This window comes from Symphalangus syndactylus, chromosome 8, assembly GCF_028878055.3.
Source record: "Symphalangus syndactylus isolate Jambi chromosome 8, NHGRI_mSymSyn1-v2.1_pri, whole genome shotgun sequence".
Classification (NCBI taxonomy): Eukaryota; Metazoa; Chordata; class Mammalia; order Primates; family Hylobatidae; genus Symphalangus; species Symphalangus syndactylus.
In genome coordinates, this window is record NC_072430.2 from 60,056,795 (window position 1) to 60,083,513 (window position 26,719).

At 34.8% G+C, this 26,719-nt stretch overlaps 1 protein-coding gene across 3 annotated transcripts in view; it reads left to right on the top strand.

Annotated features, from left to right (window-relative positions):
* Nucleotides 1-17,163, top strand: part of EXOC5 (exocyst complex component 5) — a 56,556-nt gene extending 39,393 nt beyond the window's left edge. For all 3 annotated transcript variants that reach the window (XM_055289264.2, XM_063645533.1, XM_055289265.1), the window contains 6 exons: nucleotides 1,445-1,553; nucleotides 4,332-4,452; nucleotides 5,701-5,787; nucleotides 13,725-13,833; nucleotides 14,007-14,222; nucleotides 14,980-17,163. In XM_055289264.2, coding sequence (XP_055145239.1) covers nucleotides 1,445-1,553; nucleotides 4,332-4,452; nucleotides 5,701-5,787; nucleotides 13,725-13,833; nucleotides 14,007-14,222; nucleotides 14,980-15,168 — 831 coding nt within the window. In that variant the 3' untranslated portion in view covers nucleotides 15,169-17,163. The remainder of the gene's footprint in view (nucleotides 1-1,444; nucleotides 1,554-4,331; nucleotides 4,453-5,700; nucleotides 5,788-13,724; nucleotides 13,834-14,006; nucleotides 14,223-14,979) is intronic.
* Nucleotides 17,164-26,719: the final 9,556 nt, after the last annotated feature.

The window sequence follows — 26,719 nt, forward strand, 5'->3', positions numbered from 1 at the left end:
TATTTTTCAGATAAAGAACTGAGATACATGGCTTTTACGTAGTGGATTGAGAGTTGAGGCAGTCTTATTTATGTTGATGTATATAATCTGTATTTATACTGAGACAGTAAATTATACATGTGAATATAAATCAATAGAAAACAAGTCAAAGAATACACATATGCAGTTTACAAAAAAGAAAATGTTAATCACTAGTACAATACTCAGTCTCACTAATAGGGAAATGCAACTTAGAATAAGAGAATTACCATCCCATTTTCATTAGGTTGGGATAAATTAAGAAGTGTGATGACCAAGTGTTGTTAAGGAAGTGGAGCAATAGCAGTTGTCACACACCGCCAATGGGAGTGAAATTGGTATGGTTATTTTGAGGATTAATTTGGCAGTTTCTTAGAGAAACTCATAGGTTCATGTGATATGTATAACATCATAACAGCATTTCTTGTCATGTGGAAAAATTAAAAGCAAACTTTCAGTATCCACCAAAAAGAGAATTGTTAAACTGGTGTTGTTCATACAGTAGAAAACTATACAACAATTTAAATGAGTGAAGTAGAGTTACATGAGTCAACATGAATAAATCTCAAAAATACTTAGTATTAATATGACTGAATCATATGGTTTTTTTTTTTTTAGGAAGCTGCCAAACTAATAGTGTGTAGTGATATTTGATTATAGTTTTAGTTTTCATTTTCCTAATGCAATGATGATTCATGTTGAGCATCTTTTCATGTGCTTATTTGCCGTCAATATATACTCTCTGGTGAAGCTCACTATGTGCAAATACTGTGCTAAAAACACTTTATGCCTATTTTCATATTTTATTCTCACCTCAAGGCTAGAATGTAAGTACTGTTAATACTATTCCCATCTTACAAATGAAGAAATTGAGGCATGGTGGGGTTAAATAACATCTCAAAGGTTCACTTAATCAGGAAATGATAAAACCATTATTTGAGCCAGTCATATTTTATGGTGCATCCGTTATTAATTTCTCCATCTCCACTCCCCAGTAAAACAAAGAATTCTTTTTGTTCTGAGTTTTACTAGACTGTTCTTTGCTCAGTCAGTGGCTCTCAAACGTCTTTGGCCCACAGTAAGAAATGCATTTTACATGTTAGTTCTGTATATATATATATATGTGCATATATATATATGTGGGGGGTGTATACATTTTATGAAAGTATACTTGGATTTCACTAATGGATTGCAATCCAACTTTGAAAAACATTGCTCTAAGTCTGGAGAGTTGTAGACAAACAGGGAGCATTATAATTGTGTGCGTGTGTGTTTGTGCATGCGCACACAATATGGGGGGAGCTGTGAGTTATTTTGAATACCTAAAACACTGACTACATCTTATAAAAAATTGATTGCTTAAAAAAAATTGTCATTTTCAAAAGGTAGACTTGAGGAATGATGTTGTTTGGTTTTTGTTTTTAAGCTCTCTGATCCTTCTGACTTACCAAGGAATGCCTTCAGAATTTTTACCATTCTTGTGGAATTTTTATGTATTGAGCATATTGATTATGCTTTGGAAACAGGACTTGCTGGTAAGTATATTTGTGTTACACTTGTGTTAAATTCTTTTGATCCTGCTTGGTTAAACTATATGCATAATGTTGTTTTGCGTATAATCATCTCTGTGTGTCAAATTCAGTTCAGTGCAATGAAGTTTGAGTTTTTATAATGCAAGGATTTGCCAGGTGCTGAAAGCTATACAGAATGGTTCTCTCATATTGTTTACATATGGCATAATAAAATAATAAGCTACATAAGTCACTACAATATATGACACAATGTCTTATAATGCTGTAAGTTAGAAAATGTCGAGGAACAAAATGAAGGCGAAAACAATTCTGATTGGGGAATTGAGTAATGTAAGACTTAGAAAGAGAAGTATTAAAAACTAAGTCTGGAAAAAAGTAGATTCAAATTAAAATTCTTAATTTGCTTGTGGTCTTTTGGTCTTAGTAGTTAGTATTAGTAGCATAATAATGACCAGAGTCCAGTCTCATTAATTCAGTTGTCTACTTCACCTGTTCAATGGTCATCTCAAACTTAACATATCCCAAATTAAACCCTTTATCTTCCTTCTAAACCTGTTCCTTTCCCATTCTTCCCATGTCATTAAAAGGCATTATCAATATACATGATTATTGTATGTCAGTTTTTTAAAAGGCATTACCATTTACCACTTGCTCAAGCCCCAACAAAACCCAGGAGTTCCTCAATTCCTCTTTTTCAGAAATCCTGATAGCCAATCCATCAGCAAATCCTGTCAATATACTTCCAGGCATAAGTCAAATTCATGTACTTTTCTCCATGTTCACTGATGCCACCCTAATTTAAACACCATTATCTCTGTCTACTTGTAACTGGTCTCCCTGTGTACATTGTTGCCTCTGCACATTACTGACTTCATGTAACAGCTAGTTTAATTATTTCCTTATTTAAAACTCTGTAGTGGTTTCCTATTACTCTTAAGGGGAAAACGACAGCAAACTCTAGAGAAGCATGACTTTTTATCTGGCCTGGTATGTATTCATTATCTCTCATTGCATTTCTTCTCACTGCCCACTCTGACCCTTATTGTTTTTCCTTGCTTAGTCTCTTTGCACTTGGTGTTTTCCTGTCCTCAAAATCCTTTTGCCTCAGCTTTTCTCATGGCTGGCTTTTCAATCATCTGATCTCAACTAAGATGTTATCTTCTCAGAGAGGCCTTTGCTGATCACCCTAGCTAAAGTAGCCCTCTTCTCCCAGCCCAGTTATCCTCATTATCTTATCATTGCATTAACTTTTTTTATAGCACTTATCACAATGAAATTTTTATCTGTTAATGTCTGCCTCCACTCATCAGAATTCATTCATTTAGCACATGCTTATTAAATGCCTACTCCTGCACTTGTGGAGTTTACATTCTTATGGAGAAGATAGACAAATGATTAGAAAGTGCAATGAAGAAAAATAAAACTGAGTAAGGGATTAAAAAATTTTAAAAAGTGTGTATATATAATAATTGTGATATGCCCTTATTTTTATTTTTGAGACAGAATCTCGCTCTGTCACCCAGGCTAGAGTGCAGGGGCACATTCATGGCTCATGGCAACTTTGAACTCCTGGGCTCAAGCAATACTCCTGCCTCAGCCTCCTGAGTAGCTATAACTACAGGTGCATGCCACTGCACCCAGCTGATTTTTTCTTTTTTTGTAGAGATGGGGTCTTGCTTTGTTGCCTAGGCTGTTCTTGAACTCTTGGCTCCAAGTGATCCTCCCTCCTCAGCCTCCCAAGAATTTTTTGTTTTGATTTAAACTATTTTCCTAAAGGTTTCTTTTCCTACTAACTTATGCCGCTGCTGGACTGTTTGTGTGTGTCAGTTTTTCTGTAATTATTGAATATTCTTTAAAAATTTTAATTTTGTGGTTAAAAACATACATTGTAGCTGAGTTCTGATGCCTATAAAGAAAAAAAGTACATCAATATTGCCTTAATTTTTATGTCTTTCATTAATAACAATGATTCATATTTTCTACATATGTATTGATTTTGTGTTTTTCTCTTGTAAAGTTCATTTGTTATTTGAGCCTTCAATTTCTTACCAGTTGGTAATCTTGTCCTATAAAGAACTCTAGGTGTCAAGCCTGTATTTTCTTATTAGCTATGCATATTTTCTTTAGTGTCTTAAGTCTTTTACTTTTAGCTAGAAACATAAACATCTAGGACCTTCGAGTTCATCTGTTATTCTTTACCAAAAGGAGGAAATGGAAATCCAGAGAGGTCAGCTGACATTTTGAGGTCAGAATACAGCGTGGCTTGATTCGCTTTTTTATTTTATTCTGAATAAATTCCAGAATAAAATCAGGAATGTAATCTGTAGATAGTGAGGACATTTTGAGTATTTTTGAGGAAATAGTGTAGAGCACAGTAAGTGAAATGTGTCAGTTTAGGGATATTACTATGGCAGCAGTATCTAGGATAAAAGGTAAAGAGACTTGAATGAGGAAAACCAATGAGAAAATTATTCGAACTATTATCAGAGATAAAGAGGCCTGGTTATAAGAAATATGTGGAGGTGTATTCATGGCTCACGTGAATCATCAAGGCTAAGTAGATGGTGAACATTGGGCATAAAAATAACTTTGGATGAGTTTTACCTAGTATAAGCTTAAGCTTGATTTTCCTCTTCTGTCCACAGAAGTCATTATTGATGTATTAAAACAGCGGTTTCATTTATTTTATGTTATAGATTAAAAAACTACATTCTTTTTTTCTGTTGCCAAGATGAAGTTCTTCAAGGATGATTCTAACATATGTATGCTTTCCGGTTTTAGGAATTCCCTCTTCAGATTCTAGGAATGCAAATCTTTATTTTTTGGACGTTGTGCAACAGGCCAATACTATTTTTCATCTTTTTGACAAACAGTTTAATGATCACCTCATGCCACTAATAAGGTTAGTCAAATTATCTGATTTTCATTGATATTTCAGTGACTATTAATAGCATTCTACATAATCTACATATATTTTCATTAAATTTAAAAAATACATTTTCACAAAAATGTCAAACTGGACAAGTGGAATGACATAAAAATATAAAAGTTCTTAGGAAATAAAACATTAGATATTGTTTATTCCTGCATTTCTGTTTTGTCTTTCCACTATATTATTAATTTTGGTGTATTTCAAAAGATTTAATCTGTCACAAACCTAAAACTGAAATCTCATGTGAAAGAGGACCTCCAGCTTAGTGAAACTCAGCAAATTTGACATATTTTAAAAGATCTGATAGACAAAGTCCATATACCCACTTGTTATAATGTAAAGGTACATACAAAAAATTTTGTGAGATTAATAGGACAGATTTTAATGAGGCATTAAGTAAGGTTTGGTTTATATCTTCATATTAATTTATGTGAACTTATAAAGCATTGGAGAAATAAGATGGTGTATATGTGAACATGCTTTACAAAATTATCTCTTTAGCACTGTTATGTAAGAGGAAAAATATTCATATAAAATTTTTTGACATTTTGTTGTAAACATTGATATGCCAAGACTAGTCCAGAAACAGTCTCAAAGATAACAGTCACTTGTAATCCCTGAATCATACTTTGAAAGGAAATTTACTTTTTAAGAGCTGTTATGCCACAAAGCAGAGAATTCACACAATTATTAGGGTTGCCTGTTTCTTAATATTTTGAATGTTTTGACATTCTGATAGCATTCAGAAGGCGAATATGGTTGTCTGGTTTTTAAAAATAAAGCTGCATTGGCTGTTACCCTCCAAATTTTATAGTATGATTTACTGTATTCTTAAAACTCTGGCGATGATAGTCTATAACTTTTCTTGGTATTACACTAGATATTTGTTTATAAAGAAAACCAAATAATTCCAAAATTTTAAAGTCACATTTATATTCTTGAGAGATGTCTCCTCAGAGATCAAAGTAACAAATTTAAGTGGTCCTCTTCCTTCCCTTTTAATCGGTTGTTTTTAGTCTATTATAATGAATTGGGCATAGTGAATGCTAAATAATTACTTTCCTTCTTATATGCTTCTTGGATTTGTTAACAATATTAATGTGTGTATATGGATGTATTTATAAATGTATATAATGTAATACACATGGGTGTATGAAAAACTTTTAGAAAATATTAGACTATTAATATGATTCTTTTTCCCTTTTAAATATACAATAGCTCTTCTCCTAAGTTATCTGAATGCCTTCAGAAGAAAAAAGAAATAATTGAACAAATGGAGATGAAATTGGATACTGGCATTGATAGGCAAGTTGTTGGTTTTGTCTCTTGCGTTTTTTTAAATTATAAAAACACCATATTATAGCAGCATGAAAATACTTTGTAGAGAAGAAAAATATTTATCTTAATTCCACCATATTGCTACAACATTTGCTTTTATTTTTACATATTGCCTTCATCCTTATTAGAATGTTGTTTTTATTGCATCTTGAAGTTTTTTACTTTGGCCTATCTTGGCATTTAACATGCCTTCCTCACTAAGCTTAATCATTTCTAGCTTTTGATTTAAAGTGAGAAATATGTGATGTTTTTCAGTTGAACACTTAGAGGCCATTGGAGGATTATTGATTGTCCTAGTTTCAGTGTTACTGTGTTTCAAGGTATAGGGAGGCCCAAGGAGAGGCAGAGAGACAGGGAAACAGCCATTAACTGGAGCAGTCAGAACACACACTGCATTTGTCAATTAGGTGCACTGTCTTATGTGGGTGTGGTTTGTGGTACCCCAAAACAATTAAAATAGTAACATCAAAGATCACTGATCATAGATCACCATAACAGATTTAGCAGTAATGAAAAAGTTTGAAATATTATAAGAATTACCAAAATGTGACACAGAAACACAAAGTGAGCACAGGCTGTTGGAAAAGTGGCACTGATAGACTTGCGTTGCCACAAGCCTGCAACTTGTAAAAAAAACAAACAAAACAAACCACAGTATCTGTGAAACACAATCAAACAAAGCAGAATAAAACAAGGTATGCCTGGATATTCAGAAATGGGGTTGTTGGATCATATAGTAGCTCTGTTTTTAAGTTTTTGAGGAATTTCCATACTTTTCCATAATGACTGTACCAATTTACATCCCCATCAACAGTGTACAAATGTCCTCTTTTATCTGCACTCTTGACAACGCTTGTTATCTATTGCCTTTTTGAAAAGAGCCATCCTAACAGGTGTGAAGTGATAACTGATTGCATTTTCCTGATGACTAGTGATGTTGAGCACCTTTTCATATACCTGTTAGCCATCTGTATGTCTTCTTTCAAAAATTTTTATTCAGGTTCTTTGCTTTTAATCATTGGATCATTTTTTTTTTGCTATTGAGTTGTTTGAGTTCCTTGTATGTTTGGTGTTGAACACCTCTGAGATGTATGGTTTACAAATATTTCCTTCCATTTCATAGGCCGTTGATTGTTTTCTTTGCTGTGCAGAAACTCTTTAGTTTGATGCAATCTCATTTGTCTTTGTTTCTGTTGCCTGTGCTTTTGAGGCCATATCCAAAAGGTCATTGCCAACACCAATGTCAAGAAACTTTTTTCTTATGTTTTCTTCTGCTAGTTTTATAGTTGTGGGTCTTACATTAAATTTAATCCATTTTGAGTTGATTTTTTTTGTGTAGAGTATAAGATAAAGGTGTCATTTCATTTTCCTGTGTGTAGATTCCAGTTTTCTAGCACCATTTATTGAGGAGACTATCCTTTCCCTATTGTGTGTTCTTGGCACCCTTGTTAAAGAGCAGTTGACCATAAATGGATGGATTTATTTCTGGGCTCTGTATCATGTTCCATTGGGCTGTGTATCTGTTTTTATGCCAGTACCATACTGCATTAATTACTGTAGCTGTATAATATATTTTCTAACCAAGAAGTACGATGCTTCCAGTTTTGTTCTTTCTCAAAATTGCTTTGGCTATTCAGGATTTTTTCTGGTTACATAAGAATTTTACTGTTTTTTTTTTCTATTTCTGTGAAAAACGCTATTGGAACTTTGATTGGGAATGCATTGAATTGCTTTGAGTAGTATGGACAGGTTAACAATATTCATTCTTTCAAGCCCTAAACACGAGATATGTTTCCATTTACTTGTTTCTTTTGGCAATGTTCTATAGTTTTCAGTGTATGTCTTTTACTTGCTTGGTTAATTCCTAAATATTTTATTCTTTTTCATGCTATTGTAAATGGGATTTTTTTTTCTTTCTTTTTTGGATGGTTTGCTGATAATGTATAAAAACAACTGATTTTTGTATGATGATTTTCTATCTGGCAACTTTACTGAATTTATTTATTAGTTCTACTTTTCGATGGAGTCTTTAGAGTTTTCTCTAAGATCATATTCTCTGCAAAGAGACAATTTTACTTCTTTCTTTCCAATTTAGATGTCTTTTATTTCTTTTTCTTGCCTAACTGCTCTGGCTAGGACATCCACTACTGTGTTGAATAGAAGTGGTGAGAGTGGACATCCTTGTTCTTGTTCCTGATGTTAGAGGAAAAGCTTTGAGCTTTCCACTGTGGAGTTTGATATTAGTTGTGGGCTTGTCATATATGATCTTTATTATCTTTAGGTATATTCCTTCTATACCTAATTTGTTTGCAAGTCTTTGTCATGAAAGAGTGTTGAATTTTACCAGAAGCGTTTTTTTTTCACATCGTCAGACAATCATACGATTTTTATCCTTCATTCTGTTAATGTGGTCTGTCACATTTATAGATCTGCATATGCTGAACCATCCTTGAATCTCAGGGATAAATTCTGTTTGGTTATGGTGTATGATCCTTTTAGTGTGCTATTGAATTCAGTTTGCTAGTTTTTCTTTTTTTTTTTTACATCTTTATTCATCAGGGATATGGCCTGTAATTTTCTTTCCTGTATTGTCCTTCTCTGGCTTTGGTATCACTGTAATGTTGTCTTTGTAAAATGAGTTTGAAGGAGTTACCAGTTCTTCCATTGTTTGAAAATATTTGAGAACGATTGGTGTTAATTCTTCTTTTTTTGAGATGGAGTCTCCCTCTGTTGCCCAGGCTGGAGTCCAGCGGCACGATCTTGGCTCACTGCAACCTCCACCTCCCTGGTTCAAGCAGTTCCCCTGCTTCACCCTCCCGAATAGCTGGAATTACAGACGCACACCACTACATCCAGCTAATTTTTTTGTATTTTTAGTAGAGACGAGGTTTTACCTTGTTGGCCAGACTGGTCTTGAACTCCTGACCTCAGGCAATACACCCGCCTCAGCCTCCCAAAGTGCTGGGCTTACAGGTGTGAGTCATTGTGCCCAGCCAATTCTTCTTTTTAATGTTGGGTAGAATTCACTAGTAAGGCCATCTGGTCCTGGGATTTTTCTGACTTCAGCAGGACCCCTGTCTCTTAATCTCTTCAACTTATGCCAATCTATTATCCTTTTCCTAGCTTTATTTCTTTTGTTATTGTGCTTATATCACTTGGTCCATCTTTTGAATTACTTTCTTGAAATACTCTAAAGTACATTTCCATCAATTACAACTGTCTTACAGACCCTAACCTCTGATAGATGCTGTCTCTTTTATTCCCATGACTGGTTGGCTCCTCGCTGTTGGAGAATATCACATAACATGTACGTTATTGGTACCACTGCAAATCCATGCTCTCATTTCTCAGTTGGATCTTTAGTACCTCTTATCCATCCTTCTGATTGTCCTTACACTGTGAGACTCAGTGTTGCTCCTACCTGTTTTTCCCGACCGTGGCCATTCTTCATAAGTTCCCTATCTCCACCAGAAGCGTTCCGTACACATTCAGCATCCCTAATCCAAAAATTCAAAATAAAAATGCTTCAAAATTTGAAACTTGAAACTTCTTGAGTGCTGACATTACCCTACAAGTGGAAAATTTTACACCTGACCTCATGTGACAGGGTACAGTCAAAATACAGATGCATAGCACACAGTTTATTTGAGTATCCCCAAGGGAAAAAAGACCCTCCCAATCCTCTTCAGCTGTGATAAATACTTTCTGTGCATGTCCGAATCCCCCCCTACAACAAGCATGCCTACAAAGAATAATAAAATGGCATGTGTGTAGGCTGGACATGCCAATGGTAGGTTGCTCACAATGCCCCACATGCAGCCAAGACCTGTGTGTATTACTCACTGTGTGTGCTTTTTGTTCTCCTTATTCTGTGCTCTGTGGTATAAAGATGTTATGGAATCTTAGAAAGGCCTACAGATACCCCTGTGGTTAACAGTGATAAGAAAAAGAGGAAACATTTATGTTTATCTTTTTGTTTGTTTTTGTTTTTTGAGGTGGAGTCTCGCTCTATTGCCCAGGCCGGAGTGCAGTGGCGTGATCTTGGCTCTGTTCAACCCCTGCCTCCTGGGTTCAAGCGATTCTCCTGCCTCAGCCTCCCGAGTAGCTGGGACTACAGGTGCGAGCCACCATGCCCAGCTAATTTTTTGTATTTTTAGTGGAGACAGGGTTTTGCCATGTTGGCCAGGCTGGTCTCAAACTCCTGGCCTCAAGTGATCCACCTGCCTCAGCCTTCCAAAGTGCTGGGATTACAGGTGTGAACTACTGCACTCAGCCTGTTTATCTTTAAAAAAATTTTTTTTTGTGGCCAGGCACAGTGGCTCAGTCTTGAACTGAGATCAGCCTGGCCAATATGGTGAAACCCCATCTCTACTAAAAAATACAAAAATTAGTTCTGCATGGTGGCAGGCGCCTGTAATCCCAGCTACTCGGGAGGCTGAGGCAGGAGAATTGCTTGAACCTGGCATTCAGAGGTTGCAGTGAGCCAAGATCACGCCACTGTACTCCAGACTGGGTAACAAGAGCGGAACTCTGTCTCGAAAAGATAAATAAATAAATAAAAATAAAAATAATTTGTTTAGAGACATGGTCTTGCTCTGTCACCCAGGCTGGTGTGCAGTGGCACAATCATAGCTCACTGCAACTTTGGATTCCTGGGTTCACACTGTCCTCCCACCTCAGCCTCTTGAGTAGCTAGGACCACAGACGCACACTACCATACTCAGCCATTTTTTTTTTTTTTTTTTTTTAATGTAGAGATAGGGTCTCATTATGTTGCCCAGGCTGTTCTTGAACTCCTGGGCTCAAGTGATCCTCTCACTTTAGCCTCGCAAAGTGCTGGGATTACAAGTGTGAGTCACCATGCCTAGCAGCACGTATGTTTATCAAAGCTGTTGGACAAACAGGATGGCGGTGTAAGTGTGAAATGTCTTACAGAAGAGTATGGTATTGGAATGACCACCATATATTGCCCGAAGAAACAGAAGGAGAAACTCTGTGCTGAAAGTGGTGAACAGAAGTTAATGAAAAATATAAAGACACTGCATAAATCTAAAAGTGAAGATCTTGATTATGTATTGAAAGAATGGATCTGTCAGCATTGCAATGAATACATTGCCACTTAATGGTATGGTGATCATGAAACAAGCAAAGATCTATCATGATGAATTGAAAATTGAAGGCAATCATGGCTATTCAATGGGCCGTTTGCCAGAAGTTAAGAACAGACATGGCATTATGTTTTTAAAGGTTTGTTGTGATAGAGCATCTGCTGGTCATGAAGCAGCAGAGAAATTCCTTACTGAGTTTGCCACGGTTATTGCTGATGAAAATCTGGTATGAGAATAAGTCTATAATGTTGATGAAACACCACTATTTTGGCATTACTGCCCCAAGAAGACACTGACAATACAGGTGATAAGATGGCTCCTACAGAAATTGAGGACGCCAAGGACAGAGTAACTGTGCTGGGGTGTGCTAATGCAGCAGGCATGTATAAGTGTAAGCTTGCTGTAATAAGCTAAAGCTTGCATCTTCATTGTTTCCAAGGAGTGAATTTCTTGTTGGTTACACTGTTATGCTAACAAAAAGGCATGGATAACCAGGGATGTCTTTTCTGATTAGTTTTACAAACATTTTGTACTAGTGGCTTACACATACTGCAGGGAAGCTGGACTGGATAACAACTACAAGATTTTGTTATTCCTTGACAGCTGTTCGTGTCATACTTTTTCCCAAATGTGACTATTCAGTCTTCTGACCAAGGTATCTTTAGATCAATGAAGAGTAAATATAGAAACACTTTCTTGGGTGGGCATGGTGGCTCAGGCCTATAATCCCAACACTTTGGGAGGCTGAGGCAGGAGGATCACTTGAGCCCATGAGTTTGGGACCAGCCTAAGGCAACCTAGTAAGACCCTGTCTCTACCAAAAAAAAAATTTAAGAATTAGGTGTTCTGGCATGTGCCTGTAGTCCCAGCTACTCAGGAGGCTGAGTTGGGTGGATCACTTGAGCCTGGTAGGTCCAGGCTACAGTGAGCAATCATCACACTGCATTCCAGCCTGGTGATGGAGCGAGACCCTGTCTCAGAACTTACTTTTTTTTTTTTGGAGACAGAGTCTTTCCCAGGCTAGAGTGCAGTGATGCCATCTCAGCTCACTGCAACTTCATCTTCCCAGATCAAACAGTTCTTCTGCCTCAGCCTCCTGAGTAGCTGGGACTACAGGCACCCACCACCACGCCTGGCTAATTTTTGTATTTTTAGTAGAGACGGGTTTTCACCATGTTGGCCAGTCTGGCCTCGAACTCCCGCCCTCAAGTGATCCTCCCACCTCGGCCTCTCAGAACACTTTCTTGAACAGCATACTAGCAACGGTGAACAGAGGCAGGAGTATGGAAGGTTTTCAAAATGAGTTGAGCATGAAAGATGCTGTATATGCTGTTGCTAGTGCTTGGAACACAGTGACTAAAGACAGTTACGCATGCCTGGCACAACCTCTGGCCTTCAGCTGTGTTCAGTGGAGGATGAACAAGGTGGTGACTTTGAAGATTTCCATATTTCAAGTGAGAAAAAAGTGATGTCTGACTTCTTACATATACAAAAAATAATACGTTTAGAGTCCATCAGTAAGTTGGATGAAGTGAATATCAAAGAATTTTTTAACATCAGTGAAACTCCAGTTGCTCATTCATGGACTGGTAGTGAAATAGCCTAAATGGTTCTAAATCAAGGTGATTGTGGTAATAGTGACAAGGTAAGGTTGCTAATGCTGCAGAAAAAATGCCTGTAGATTACATGGTGAAAATGTGCAATGGACTTATTAAAGGTACAGCAGTGTACATTCATAATAGAACAATAAGTCATATCATTTACAAAATCAAACAGAGACTTCTAAGACAAAAACCATTATTAATGAGGCAGATGACTCCAGAGGAAACTTTTAAGAAGCCATCCAGCAGAATATCTCCTCATCCAAAGAGGTCCTGCTTTCTGGTCTCTCAACTGCTTCTGATGTTTCTTGTCACCTAAAAAAATAAAATATAGGATAGGGTAACCTTTTCATGAAAGCACAGCATTGTAGATGGAGACTGAAAACCTGCTACATTGTTTGTTGTTGTTTAACAGGCAATACAGGTATTGTGGTGATGTTACTGTGCTGTTTGGTTACCTTAAATATGTTATTTTTTTCTCTGTATGAATGGCATGTCACCTTTTTTACTGTTAAGTACTTATGTGTGAATAAGTATAAGAAAATGATTGCTTATTGGTAGCATATAAATTCAGTCAGGAATGATGGTAATGCCAGACAGCCACGGATTGTCCACATGGGTGTCTGAGATAGTGACATCTTTGCTTTCTGATGGCTCAGTGAACATAAATGTTTCATGTACAAAACTATTAAAATACTTTATAAAATTACTGTCAGTCTACATATATAAGATATATATGAAACATAGATGAATTTTGTGTTTAGAATGGGTTCCATCCCCAAGATACCTTATTATGTATATACAGATATTCCAAAATCTGAAAAATTTCAAAATCCAAAACACTTCTGTTCCCAAGAATTTTGAGAAAGGGATACTCAACTTGTGTATGGTTTTGCCTTTGAAAATCCTTAGTTGTTAAGGAATTATATTAGTGACAGGCTTCTGAGATCTTTGAGTCTTGGAGTATTACACAAAGAATTTTTGCCCTCTGTTTTGAGCAGAAAGATAATAAAACCAAGAGCTCTTTCATATTAAGACCTAGAGCTGACTTTTTCTAATATCTAAAGTTTACCAATAGTAAAAGAGTTTTATGGAGATAGGAAATTAAATAACTGATTTAATTTAGCATAAATAATATAATTAAACATAAGGTAAGTTAGATGGGTTAAAGAATGTTGTGTTCTCAATTCTCTAGGACATTAAATTGTATGATTGGACAGATGAAGCATATTTTGGCTGCAGAACAGAAGAAAACAGATTTTAAGCCAGAAGATGAAAACAATGTTTTGATTCAATATACTAATGTGAGTAAAATGATTCAATGTGTTAATATTTTGTTAACATTTTCATTAGTGTATCCTACTGTGCCCTAGATTTTTTTCCGTTTATACTTACAGATTGATGAGAAACTATGTATTTCTTCTTTAGCTAAGCTGGTATACATTCCTGTGTAATGAGTGTAGAAAACCTTTTATAGGCCTGTGTAAAAGTCTGTGCTTATGTAAGAAAACAAGTGGAGAAGATTAAAAATTCCATGGATGGGAAGAATGTGGATACAGTTTTGATGGAACTTGGAGTACGTTTTCATCGACTTATCTATGAGCACCTTCAACAATATTCCTACAGTTGTATGGGTGGCATGTTGGCCATTTGTGATGTAGCCGAATATAGGAAGTGTGCCAAAGACTTCAAGGTATGTATACACAAAAACATCAAACTTGCAGATAGGCCCAGGAGCATAAGTCAGATCATTAAAAATCACTATTTACTTATAGTTAGTGAAAGGTTTATAACTTTTGTTGATATTGTGTGAGATAGATTATCACATTCTACCTGAAACGGTGTTGTTCCAATCATTTTTTTTTATTTTAAATTTTGAATTTTTATTTTTATTTTTCCAAAGACAGAGTTTCACGATGTTGCCCAGGCTGGTCTCTTATTCCTGGGCTCAAGTGATCTGCTGCCTCAGCCTCCGAAAGTGCTGGGTTTGCAGGAATGAGCCACCACACCTGGCCCATATATTTAATATTAAACCCATTTTTGCTTTATGGTGTATTTTCAGTTCCACAGTCTTTGACTTATTGACATCCATGACTAATGCTATATATGTCACGTTAGGAAAATAATGTTGTCTTAATTTATGTCCCTCCGAATTTTTCTGTAACATTTAAATTATGAAAAATGTATATTAATAACTAGTTGTAGTCCACTGAAGTATATATGATTGTTATTATTGAGAATTGACACATGAATCTTTTTGAAATATTATAGCAAGTTTATTTAACTATTGAAATCTTTAACTTTTAATGCTTTGTGATCTTTAAAAAATTCTAATACGTTGAACTTCACCCACACTAGTAAGTCCCACCTGACAGTATGTAAAAAGTTACAAGCTAATTGTAAAACTGGAAATTGTTTTGTTTCAATGTTACTTTTTTCTTTCAATTCAGATTCCAATGGTATTACACCTTTTTGATACTCTGCATGCTCTTTGCAATCTTCTGGTAGTTGCCCCAGATAATTTAAAGCAAGTCTGCTCAGGAGAACAACTTGCTAATTTGGACAAGAATATACTTCACTCCTTCGTACAACTTCGTGCTGATTATAGATCTGCCCGCCTTGCTCGACACTTCAGCTGAGATTGAATTTACAAAGGAATTCAATGTCAGTTCCTTTACAGAGGAATGTCTTGTACTTCAGCAGGCCTCGGTTGATAGCACAGGAGATACCTTATGACACAGCCAACATTTTGTGAAACAATGACTGGAACGAAACAGCAGCCATACTTACCTTTGAGGTTTTATTTAAAGTTTGGATACCACTAGCTATATTTTGCTTTTTTCCCCTTATGTTGAATTTTAATTCCATTCTTGAATGTAGAAATTTCAGATTCTCTAAAACTACGTGTCGCTGTTTTCATCCTAGAAAATGTTGCTGTCAGAAGGCAAAGGGAATGTTACCAGTGTTTTAGGTTCTTGTACTTTTAACATATTCCATTTAGAAATTTTGCCATTCTGTTTTCCATTAATAATAGGCGAAATACAGGAAAACTACATTTGTTATTCCTCAGTTTTTAATGACCTTTTCAGCATCCATTGTTAATCAAATTATTTTAGGTTTTCGTAAATAATTTTTTTGCCTCTTTCAAAAGGTTAACAAGCATACTTTCTGTAGTTTGGATTTTTTTCTGAGGTACATTAATCTAGTCTAAAAAATGTCATAAACTGAACTAAAATGATGAAATATTTTATGTAGACATTAGGAGTGGATCAGAATACTTCTGCTTTCTGGGTAAAACTTAAAAGTTTACTATTTCTTATTTGGTAAATAGATTTTAAGCCAATTCTACTAAGAAATTAATAAAACTACCTTATTTTATATTCCACTTAAGGTGGAGGACCTTAACTAAAGGACCATATTTATTCATTATTTTAATATTATAAGGGAAGTAAAAAAAAAGTGAGGTATAGTCTAAATGGTGCATATAAGAAATATTGACAGTGTTTAGCAACAATGAAGCCCTTTAAGATTTCTGTTGTAATGCTAAACTTGAATTAGATGGAATGGCTGAACATGTGGTTAGTCTTTTATTTTAAGAGGAATTGAGAATTGATAGATTTGGAGATGAGCTTTGCAAAGACTGGTTGCTTTTCATGTCTATAGGTCTGTCATTGTCCTTTTTCAAAGCCTTTCTGAAGTTATTCCTACTTGGATATAGTTAATGGAATTGGCTTACTTTGATGACATAATAAATCAGTTATAAAATTTTAAACATCAAGTGAAAATTTAGAAAGGCCATTAGTATTCTATAAACCTTATAAACTTGCTCTGGGAGAATTCATTCTAGATTATATGTAGTGTTTCAGCTCCCATTGTGTTGTTCATAGTCTTCTAGGAACAGATAAGTATTCAATTCACTCTTGGCATTTTTTCTTTAATATAGGTTTTTTAGCCTATTTGTGGAAAACTGCTTTTCTTCTGAGAACCTTATTCTGAATGTCATCAACTTTACCAAACCTTCTAAGTCCAGAGCTAACTTAGTATTGTTTAAGTTACTATTGACTGAATTTTCTTCATTTTCTGTTTAGTCCAGTGTTACCAAGGTAAGCAAGGGAATGAAGTATACCGACTTCTTTCAAAGCATTTTAGGACATTATGGCAGCTTTAGAAGGCTGTCTTGTTTTCTAGCCAAGGGAGAGCCAGAACAGGTTTTGGTTACTAGAGAAGGTCATATGCTTGTACTGTTGCCATTTTAGAAAGCTCTGATGTGAATTCAAATTTTACCTCTGTTACTTAAAGCCAACAATTTTAAGGCAGTAGTTTTACTGGCCATTTAAGCTCTTTGTACGGTGTCAATTTGTAAAAAAGAAAAAACGAAAAAAAATCTCAAATAAAACATGAGATAACATTTTAAGACTTCCAAATCAGAGAAGTGCTTCAAATTATTTTGTTTGGATTAATTTTTAAAATGTAAAGCATATACTTGTTGCTTAGTTATTTTGTTAATTATTTTCATGCTTGAGTTCTGTGCAATATTTTCTATTATGTCCGTTGATAGGACAGTGACAAAATTCATAAGTGAATACTTAATTTAGAAGTGTTAACATTAATGCTCAATAAACAAATTCCCTGCAGTTGTTTTTTTTATTTCACTCTTTTTATATTTTAGAGCCATCCATCCTGAATTTTATAAATGATTTTTTTTTTTTAAATTGGAGATTTTAAAAATTTTTCATAGCACAGGTCTTCTCACTGTCTTTTTTAGCAAAAAATACTTGACTATATAAACAAGACTAGAAATTTATCCTAAACAGATGGTCTTTCTCTAAGGGAAAAAAAAAATGTGTCATGTAAAGCAATATGCATTCTTTGTTTTCTGATTTTTTAAGTGTTTTCATATTTATAGCCATCACAAAATTTTACCCAAAGTGTATGGCTCAGAAGAGATGATCAATAAGTAAAATGTTTTTCATGTTGCACATGGTAAAATTTTAGGTAGAGAATGGAGCTTTGTATAATTGGTAACTTTAACCAACATTTACCTAAGTACAGTCTTTGCAGTATTACACAATACCACATGAGCTAATATGCAATATTAGTAATGCATTGAATGAAGTTGAAAATACACTACACTCTTAACACACTGCGCATTGTTTTTCTAAAATTGAGAAATATCTGAAATACAGAATACAAGTTTAATAAAGGAAGCCTACCTTATGTAAATTATGATGTTGAAAATGACAGTCAACCGGAGTAGGTGAAGTGTCCTTATGAAGAATTATTAAATAGTAGCTGGATGGATCTTTAGACGGATGACCACCTGACCATTCCAAGACAATTTTTGGTCCCATTTTGAGGATTGCCATAGTTGCAAGTCCTTAGGATCTTCCTTGTTTTAAAAAGAACTGTCAAAGTAGGTTAAATTAAAATCTAATTTAAATTAAGTTAATTTATATTACATCATTCTTTTTTTCGCCCTCTTTCACTTCTAAATATTTTGCTTTCTAAATATTAGCCTTCGGGTTCACAGTGAAATAATTTAATTATCGATCAGTAGATTGATTCCAGGTGGAGAATTCACTGCTTCCCTAAAATGCATTTTTCTTACCTATGATGGTGAATATTTACAAGGATCTGGATAAAGAGATTTTGATTTTTGAAACGCCACAAAACCCCTTAAAGTGGTCAAGTTCCTAAGGTACTGGCTAAGGCATGCTTGAACTGTATTTGAGGGACAGCAGTTCAGTCAGTACATAATTTGTTGGTGACTAACAAAGCTCACATCTGGGAGATAAACTTTTTTTAATGCAAAAATATTTTACACATTACCCATATGTTGTTGAATTTTACATACAAAGCATTTTGTGCTTTCATTCAATTAGTTTAACTATATTCAGTTTCTGTATTATTTCTCTCTGATCTATCCTGTAATACATTATTATGTACTTTAGAAGAAAAGATCAGTTCATATTGTTAGAGTGAATAATTCTACATAAAGTTAAAAGTTAGCAATTTAAAAAATTTTACTGCATAATAAAGATAATTATAGTTACATGTATTGATTTAAGTCTCACACACTGTGCTAATAAGTCCTTTGCATATATTATTTGATTCTAGAGCAACCCTAGGATTTGGGTACTATTATTTCCATTTGACAGATGAAAAACCAAATGCATAGAAAGGTAAGTAGACCAGTCAAGGTCTACAGCTAGTATAATGCTCAGATTGAAACCTAAATCTTTTCTCACTCACTTTTAGGTTCTATATGCTATTCTCCTTACATAACATTAAATAGATCCTTTAGTTTGATAGGTTCATTAGTTTCGCTTAATCGTTTCTTCCAATATGAGTCTTACTGTAGCATTTATATTACAAAGTTGGCATACAGAGTCAATATCTAATTTACTGTTGTGTTTTTCTTAATATGTTCAATGTATGGTCATACTTTTTAAATTTGATTTTTAAAATTTTATAAGTTGTCATGAAACTTTAATGTTAAGTTTGTACCTATAGAAATATGTCTATCACAAATCTTTGTTGGTATTATTTTATATACTTTTCCAGCTTGATAATTTTCACAATAGAAAGAGACCAAATATTTTGTACTATATTTTGTGACACAGAAGTAAATGACAACTCTGCCTTGGAAGATATGAAGAAATCAGTGTTTTTATGTTCAAAACTATTTTAAATGTCATAGGCTTGCAAATTGTGTTAACTATTTAGTACATTGGTAGTTTTTAAATGACTAATGCTGGAGTGAAAGTGTAAGGCAAAATATTTAGTATATTAACAGTAGACAGTCATTTTGATGTAATCAGAATTGCATGTTAAGGGTTTTAGAAGCTGTCATAACTCTTTTATTTCTACCACTGATCAATCATTTCTCTTTACAAATTTAGGGAGGAAACAACTGTTCACATGTTTAGGGGACAGAAACCTGACATTTAGAGAATAGAAATTTTAATTGCCAAATTAGAGCAGCTAGGCTGCCCCTGAGCTTAACGAAATTCCTATTTTTGAACTAGACCCGATGTATTCTATCATTATTATTTGATAGGTACCATTAACCTTTGTTTTGTGATTAAATACCTACTTTTGGGGGGAAAGGTGAGTAATTAAACACACTCACCCATTTTCTAAGTGGTTTAGAAGGTTGCAGTCTTCCTCACCATACAGAGCCAGTTTAAATAGGAATACATCACATCATACTTCAAATAGCAATCAGCCTCAGAGGAAAGTCATTTATTCAGAAGGCATAGATTTTGCTAGACAGCAGTGATGCATTACAAATATATAATTATTTGCACTAATATTTGAGCAGGTGGAATGGATTAGAACATGGTCAACATTATGCTGCTGATAACATGTATTTTTCTATATTAATATGTACTGTGCAACATGTATTAAAATTGTCAATAATTCATTTTAGCCAAGATACTAATATTTATATTACTGTGTTTAAGAGACAGTATCCAACTGAGCCACTTTTAATTTAAAAGTCTGAAAGTGGAATTAAGTTTACTTTCAAAAATCACTTAAATTACTTTATAATCAGTGAAAGGTCAGTAAAACGTAGAATTATAAGTGCCTAGTGACTTAATAGGAGGAAATATGGAGGGTTAAGAAAGGAAGTAGGAACCTGGAATAAGAAAGCTGAGTTTCATTTATAGCTCAGATGAGTGACTTTCTTTGTTTTCACCACTGGGAATCTTAAATGAAGAAAGTGTCGTATCCCTTCCAGTTATCTTTGTGTTAATAAACTAAATGAAGATTGGATAGAACTAACAAAGGAATTAGTCTCCAATGGTGGACTTCCAGAGTTTTGAGATTAAATTTTGAGAGGTGAGAAGCCTTCCTGATGCCCTGTAATCTTAAATTGGTAGGTGCCTTTAAGTGAGGCCATCCCTCTTTGCCTGCCTATCATTTTAATCTTTATACTGTAACTGGTTCCTTTCAACTCTGGCCTTTTATTGTAGCACTTTTATCAAGTCTGCAGCTTCCCAGCTACTTGGGAGGCTGAGGTGGGAAGAACACTTGAACCTAGGAATTCAAGACCACCCTGGGCAACATAGTGAGTCCCTGTTTTTAGAAAAATAAATAACCCTTAGCTTTTTGCTATAGAAAATATCCAAATAGAGCCTGGACAATGCTGGATGTAAAGAAAACTGTGAAGCTACCTCTAAGTATATTGTTTGTAAATACTGTATACCATTTAGAGGATAACATGGGGGATTCACATGAAGTTATGTGAAAATATTTTATAAGGAATAATACCTAAGTGCCTCTCTATTACAGTTCTCCAGTAGAATGTATTTTCAATTTTTGCCACAAGGGGGAGAAGTTATTTTTATAGTAATATGTACATTTTTTAATTTTAAAAATAGAATTCACATAACTTTACAGCATCTATGAACATTTTGCTATCCTAATTATGTGTGTGTGCATGTGTGTAAACAGGATTCTGAAAGTCATGCATGAGAAAAATTTCAAAGGAAATTAATAACAAAACCAAAACAGTTTTGAAGAACATGTGCACAGTGGACACAGGAATTGAACAAAGTTTACCATGATTAAAATTATGTTTTCTTAGTTATATATCACTTTGAATTTCTTTATCAACTCTAATAAGAATCTACTGATTAGTGTTCTGCATTCTGCTTTTTAAAAAAAAAATTTTGAAACAATCTGAGACTTAACAGAAGGGTTGTAAATACTGTACAAATAAAATTTTTCCCTTTTGAGAATAAGTCGCTGTCATGATGCTGCACCACCCTCCAATACTTTTGTATTTCGAAGAAGAAAGAATGCTTCAGTATAACTACAATACATGACAATTGGGAAATTAACATTGACATATTACTACTATCTAATCAGACCCCAAACGTTTTACTAGCTGTCCTAATTCCTTTTAAGGATCTCAGTTCAAAATCATGTGTTGCTTTAGGTTGTAGTGTCTCTAGTCTCATTCTTTCTGACACAGTTCCACAGTCTTTCCTTTACTTTTGTGACTCTGGACATTTTTATAGATTATAGGGATGTTGCTTTGTAAAATACTCCTGCATTTGGATTTCCGTTTCCCCGTAATTAGATTCTGGTTGTGCTTTTTGGCAGGAGTACCACAGATGCAACTCTGTGTTATTGTTGCATCCTGTCACATAGTACACAATTTCAATGTGCCCCATTTCTGATGATGTTCATTTTTATCACTTTCTTCAGGTACTATTTATCAGACTTTTCCACTTTAAAACTATTACTTTTCCCTTTGTAAATATTTTGGAGGTAGATATAGATATATTAATAGATACAGACATATATAGATTCCCCCTTATTTATTTATTTGGAGACAGAGTCTCGCTCAGTTGCCCAAGCTGGAGTGCAGTGGCACTATCTCAGCTCACTGCAACCTCTGCCTCCTGGGTTCAAGCGATTCTCCCACCTCAGCCTCCCAAGTAGCTAGGACTACAGGCGCATGCCACCATGCCTGGCCTATTTTTGTATTTGTAGTAGAGATGGGGTTTTGCTGTGTTGGTCAGGTTGGTGTCGAACTCCTAGCCTTAAGTGATCCGCCCATCTCAACCTCCCAAAGTCCTGGGATTACAGGTGTGAGCCACCTTAACCAGCCATCCTTTATATATATGTATATGTATGTGTGTGTGGTATGTGTATATATATATATGCATATGTGTGTGTGTATATCTATATATGTATCCTTCTAACCAGGATTCTCTTGATATCACTATGTATTTATAGTTTTCTGTTCAACTGATTATAATCTGTCATTTTACCAAATCTCAAATTATCACAAATTTAGTCAGAAGGAGCCTCTTCAGGTTGTCTCCTGTGTCATTTTGGCATGTTCCCATCATTTTTACAGCACTTTCTTCTGGGCACAACAGGATTTTCCAAGTTCATCTTGTACTTGCCTTGCTCCAGCTCTGGAATCAGCCATTCCTCCACTTTTTAGTGAAATTGGCAGTTAGAAATCAAGATTTGTGCATGAGATATGCTTATTATTATTGAGATGTTTCACCCTACTCTTTCTAAATAGATAATGCTAGGGGGCTTTAACACACACACGCACACACACATGCATATTTTAAATATACACCCACACACATGCTCCCCTCTGCAACATCTTCCTCACCTCACTTGAGCTTCCATACCCCATAGTGGGCTTCCCCTCTCTCAGGAGACCATCCTCGTCTCACATAGCTCTTGAAGTTTTGGCTTTAGGACCAAATTGAGGGAATAAGAATGGTCATTGCAGTAATCATGTAAAAATTTTAAAATATTAAATTAAAAAATTACAATTTTATCACTCAGAAACAACTATATTTTTGGTGGAAGTTTTTTTTCTTTTTTTTTTTTTTTAATGTAGTGAGCAAATTAGTAAAGCTGAATTGAGGAGGGGGTAAAGTGTTATGCCCAAGACACAGAACTTACATTTTGAAAGAATTAAATTTGAAATGCTTACCATATGTTTTTCTATTATATAATCTCCTTGCTACTGTAATTGCTATTTAATAAGAGTTCATCAGAGAAACTGTATGAATGGAAACCTGACCATTAAGCAGTGAATACCAATAGGATTTTTTACTAATAAAGTTCAAAGGAAAAATGATCATACAATTGTTGTTTTTGTAGGCCATTAAAAAATATATATGCTAAGAAAGATAGACTTCATGTGATTCTACAATAAACTTAATATGAAATAGGAGTCAAATAGAGGCACAGAAGTTAAAGAACTTCACCAAAATTATATATCTAAAAAGTAATAGAGTCAGAATTCAAACTTATATCCTTAGGCTTCTATAGCCCATGTTTTAACCACTTTGCTCTGTTACCTCTAAGAAGATTTCACAAAAGAGGTCACATTTCAGCTGTGCTTTAAAAAGGCAAGTAGCATTTCATCAGTGGTGGAGGAGAAGGGGAATTCTAGGCAGAAGTAACTTACACTTGCAAGGTGTGGAGGCATGAGTCACTGGTATATCACTGAATGGAAAAACTGCGGGTGTGAGTAGAGCTCAATGTGTGGGGTCCATCAAAAAGGGCAAGTTAAAACGAATATTTGGATTGGGGTTAGCTTATTTAGAGTCTTTAGGCCGGGCGCAGTCTCTCATGCCTATAATCTGAGCACTTTGGGAAGCCAAGGCGGGTGGATCACCTGAGGTCAGGAGTTCGAGACCAGCCTGGCCAACATGGTGAAACCCCGTCTCTACAAAAATACAAATGGCGGGTGCCTGTAATGCCAGCTACTCGGGAGGCTGAGGCGGAAGAATCGCTTGAACCCAGGAGGCGGAGGTTGCAGTGAGCCGAGATTGTGCCATTGCACTCCAGCCTGGGTGACAGAGCAAGACTCAGTCTCAAAAACAAAGTCTTTAAAATGGTATCCCAATTAATTTAGGCTTCATCATAAAACCAGAAAACCATTGAAAAGTAAGTGAATGACATGAACGATTCTGTGTTTTAGAAAAAGATAACTGGTCAGAATGTATGCAGTGGACTACAGGAGAGAAGAGGGCAGAAACTAGGCTACTGCATTAATCTGGTGAAAGCCTGAACTAGGGGAGTAGCACAGGAATGAAGAGAAGGTGATAGATTCAGGGAATATTTGGAAGATTAAACCAATAGGACTTATTCATTGTTGCTTTATTAGATGTGGGGGGTAAGCAAGAAGAGGAATCAAAGATGATTCTGAGATTCTTAGTTTACATATCTTGGTGAATACCAACACTATGGACTTAAAATATATACATTAGGAAAAGTAGGTCTAGGAGGAATGTCACTGACTACTGAAAGAACATCTCTTTTGCCAGAACTTGGTTCAGGTCATGCAAAAAATTTAAACTTCATAATCTGCTAGAAGTTGTGGCAGGATAAAAAAAACTCCATCTATGGCTTTGAAACAAAGGAGAATGATTTTGAAATTTTAATGGTATATAATTTGATTTTTATATATAATTGTTTGAATTGTTTTTTACTTAAAGCAAAAAAAAAAAAAAAAAGAAGCTTTCCAGCATTTTAGTGCTCGAATGTAATGGGTAGACTCAAATGGAATAACACTGGTTGCCTTTTTTGATGTCAGTCCTTTTAGGGAGTGTACATTGGAAGGTCTAAATATGATTTTCTCTGGTTGGATTGTTCACATGCTAGGAATGCTTTACATTCTGATTCAAATTCTAACCCAGAATCTTCCACTTTATCACTTAGGACATCAAGTAGTCTCTTCCAGGAAGATACTACAGACCTTGAGACCCTACAGATCTAGAACACAATTATCAGCCATTATATTTTGACTATAATCCCATAGGTTGCATGTTTATCTCAGTAAGGTCAACAAAATGACTCCTTGGCAATATTATGTGGAAAGTGTGATTACACATTATGGATATACCACAAACTCATTTCCTTTGACTTCGTGGATTTCAGATAGGTGTTTTGAAAGTACACTTAAAAAAAAATCATTTATCACGCCCGTAATCCCAGCACTTTGGGAGGCCGAGGCGGGTCAGGAGTTCAAGACCAGCCTGGCCAAGATGGTGTAACCCCACCTCTACTAAAAATACAAAAATTAGCCGGGCATGGTGGTGGGCACTTGTAATCCCAGCTACTCCAGAGGCTGAGGCAGGAAAATCACTTGAATCTGGGAGGTAGAGGTTGGAGTGAGGCAAGATCATGCCACTGCACTCCAGCCTGGGCAACAGAGCAAGACTCTGTCTAAAAAAAAAAAAAAAATTCATTTAGAGGTTTAACATAATCAGGTTATTTAAAGCAGGCTGCTAGTTAGCCAAAGGATTACCAGATTACTCTGGAGGTAATTTTATTTTCAGATCTAGTTGGAAAATATCTCACATTGTCATTCTTACATTGCATGTGGTTTCTGTTCTACTTTAAGAATTATATTAATACAACAAAATGAAATAATTTTTAGTGTGATTACTAATGGCTTTGACCAAAAGAGCATTTACAGAATGTTGAATATTTTAATAGCTAAAAAATTATAGATACAAACTTCATTAAAATTCTGAAAATAAATTTAGTCAATATTTTAATTTTAATGCATAACTTTGTTAGTAAACAGAAACCTGTTTAGATTTTAATTTTTTATTTTTCTATGAAAGGGATTATATAAAACTAAAAATGTCACACATATCCACAGAATACACATTCATTTCAAGTGTACGTGGAAATTTACAAAATTATGTGCTGGACCATAGTGTCCTAACAGTTTTTAAAAATTTGAAATTATTCAGAGTATTCCAGTGACTGCAGTGGAATTAAGCCAAAAATAACAAAAAGCTTACTGAAGTTTTTTATACACTAGGGGATTAATGCAATTTTAACCTAGGAGTGAAGAAATTACAATGGAAATTTTAAAATATTTGAACTGAGTTATAAAATGCAATTTATCAAAACTTGTGGGATGCAAAATGCATATATTAGGAAAAAAGGAAAGCTGAAAGCAATTATTTAAATATCCACTTCAAAATTAAACTTTCAAATTAAACATTAAGGAAGGAAAGAAGGAAGGAAACAACAAAATCATAAAATATAAACATATAAAATATAAACAAATAAAAACAAATAGGAGAAACCAAAGCTTATTATTATTATTATTATTTTGGTGAAGACTAATAAAACTGATAAACCTCTGGCAAGACTGACCAAGAAAAAAAAAAAAGCACAACCAACCTCAGGAATAAGAAGGGAAACTTCCATTTGTTCTACAGATATTAAAAAGAAAAAAGGTTATCACCAACTCTTGCCAACAAACATAAATAATAGATTAAGTGGTTATTTTATCTCAAAAAAAGGTTTAATTTACCAACATTGATATAAGATAAAAATAGAAAATATTAACAGTCTGTGTCAAAAATAGTGAATCCATAATTAAAGACTTTCCTATGAAGAAAACTTAGGCTCCAATGACTTTCCTGATAAATTCCTCCAAACATTAAAGGGAAAAATAATACCAACATTGTTAAACTCTTTCAGAAGGTAGTAAAGGAGAGAGAATATCCCAATACATTTTATGAAACCAGCATAACCTTGATGTGAAAAATTAACAAAGACATTACAAGAAACGAAAATTACAGAACAGTCTCTCTCGTGAACATAGATGCAAACATCCTGAACAAAATATTAGCAACCCAAACCCAGTAGTATATAAAATGGACAATACGTTAC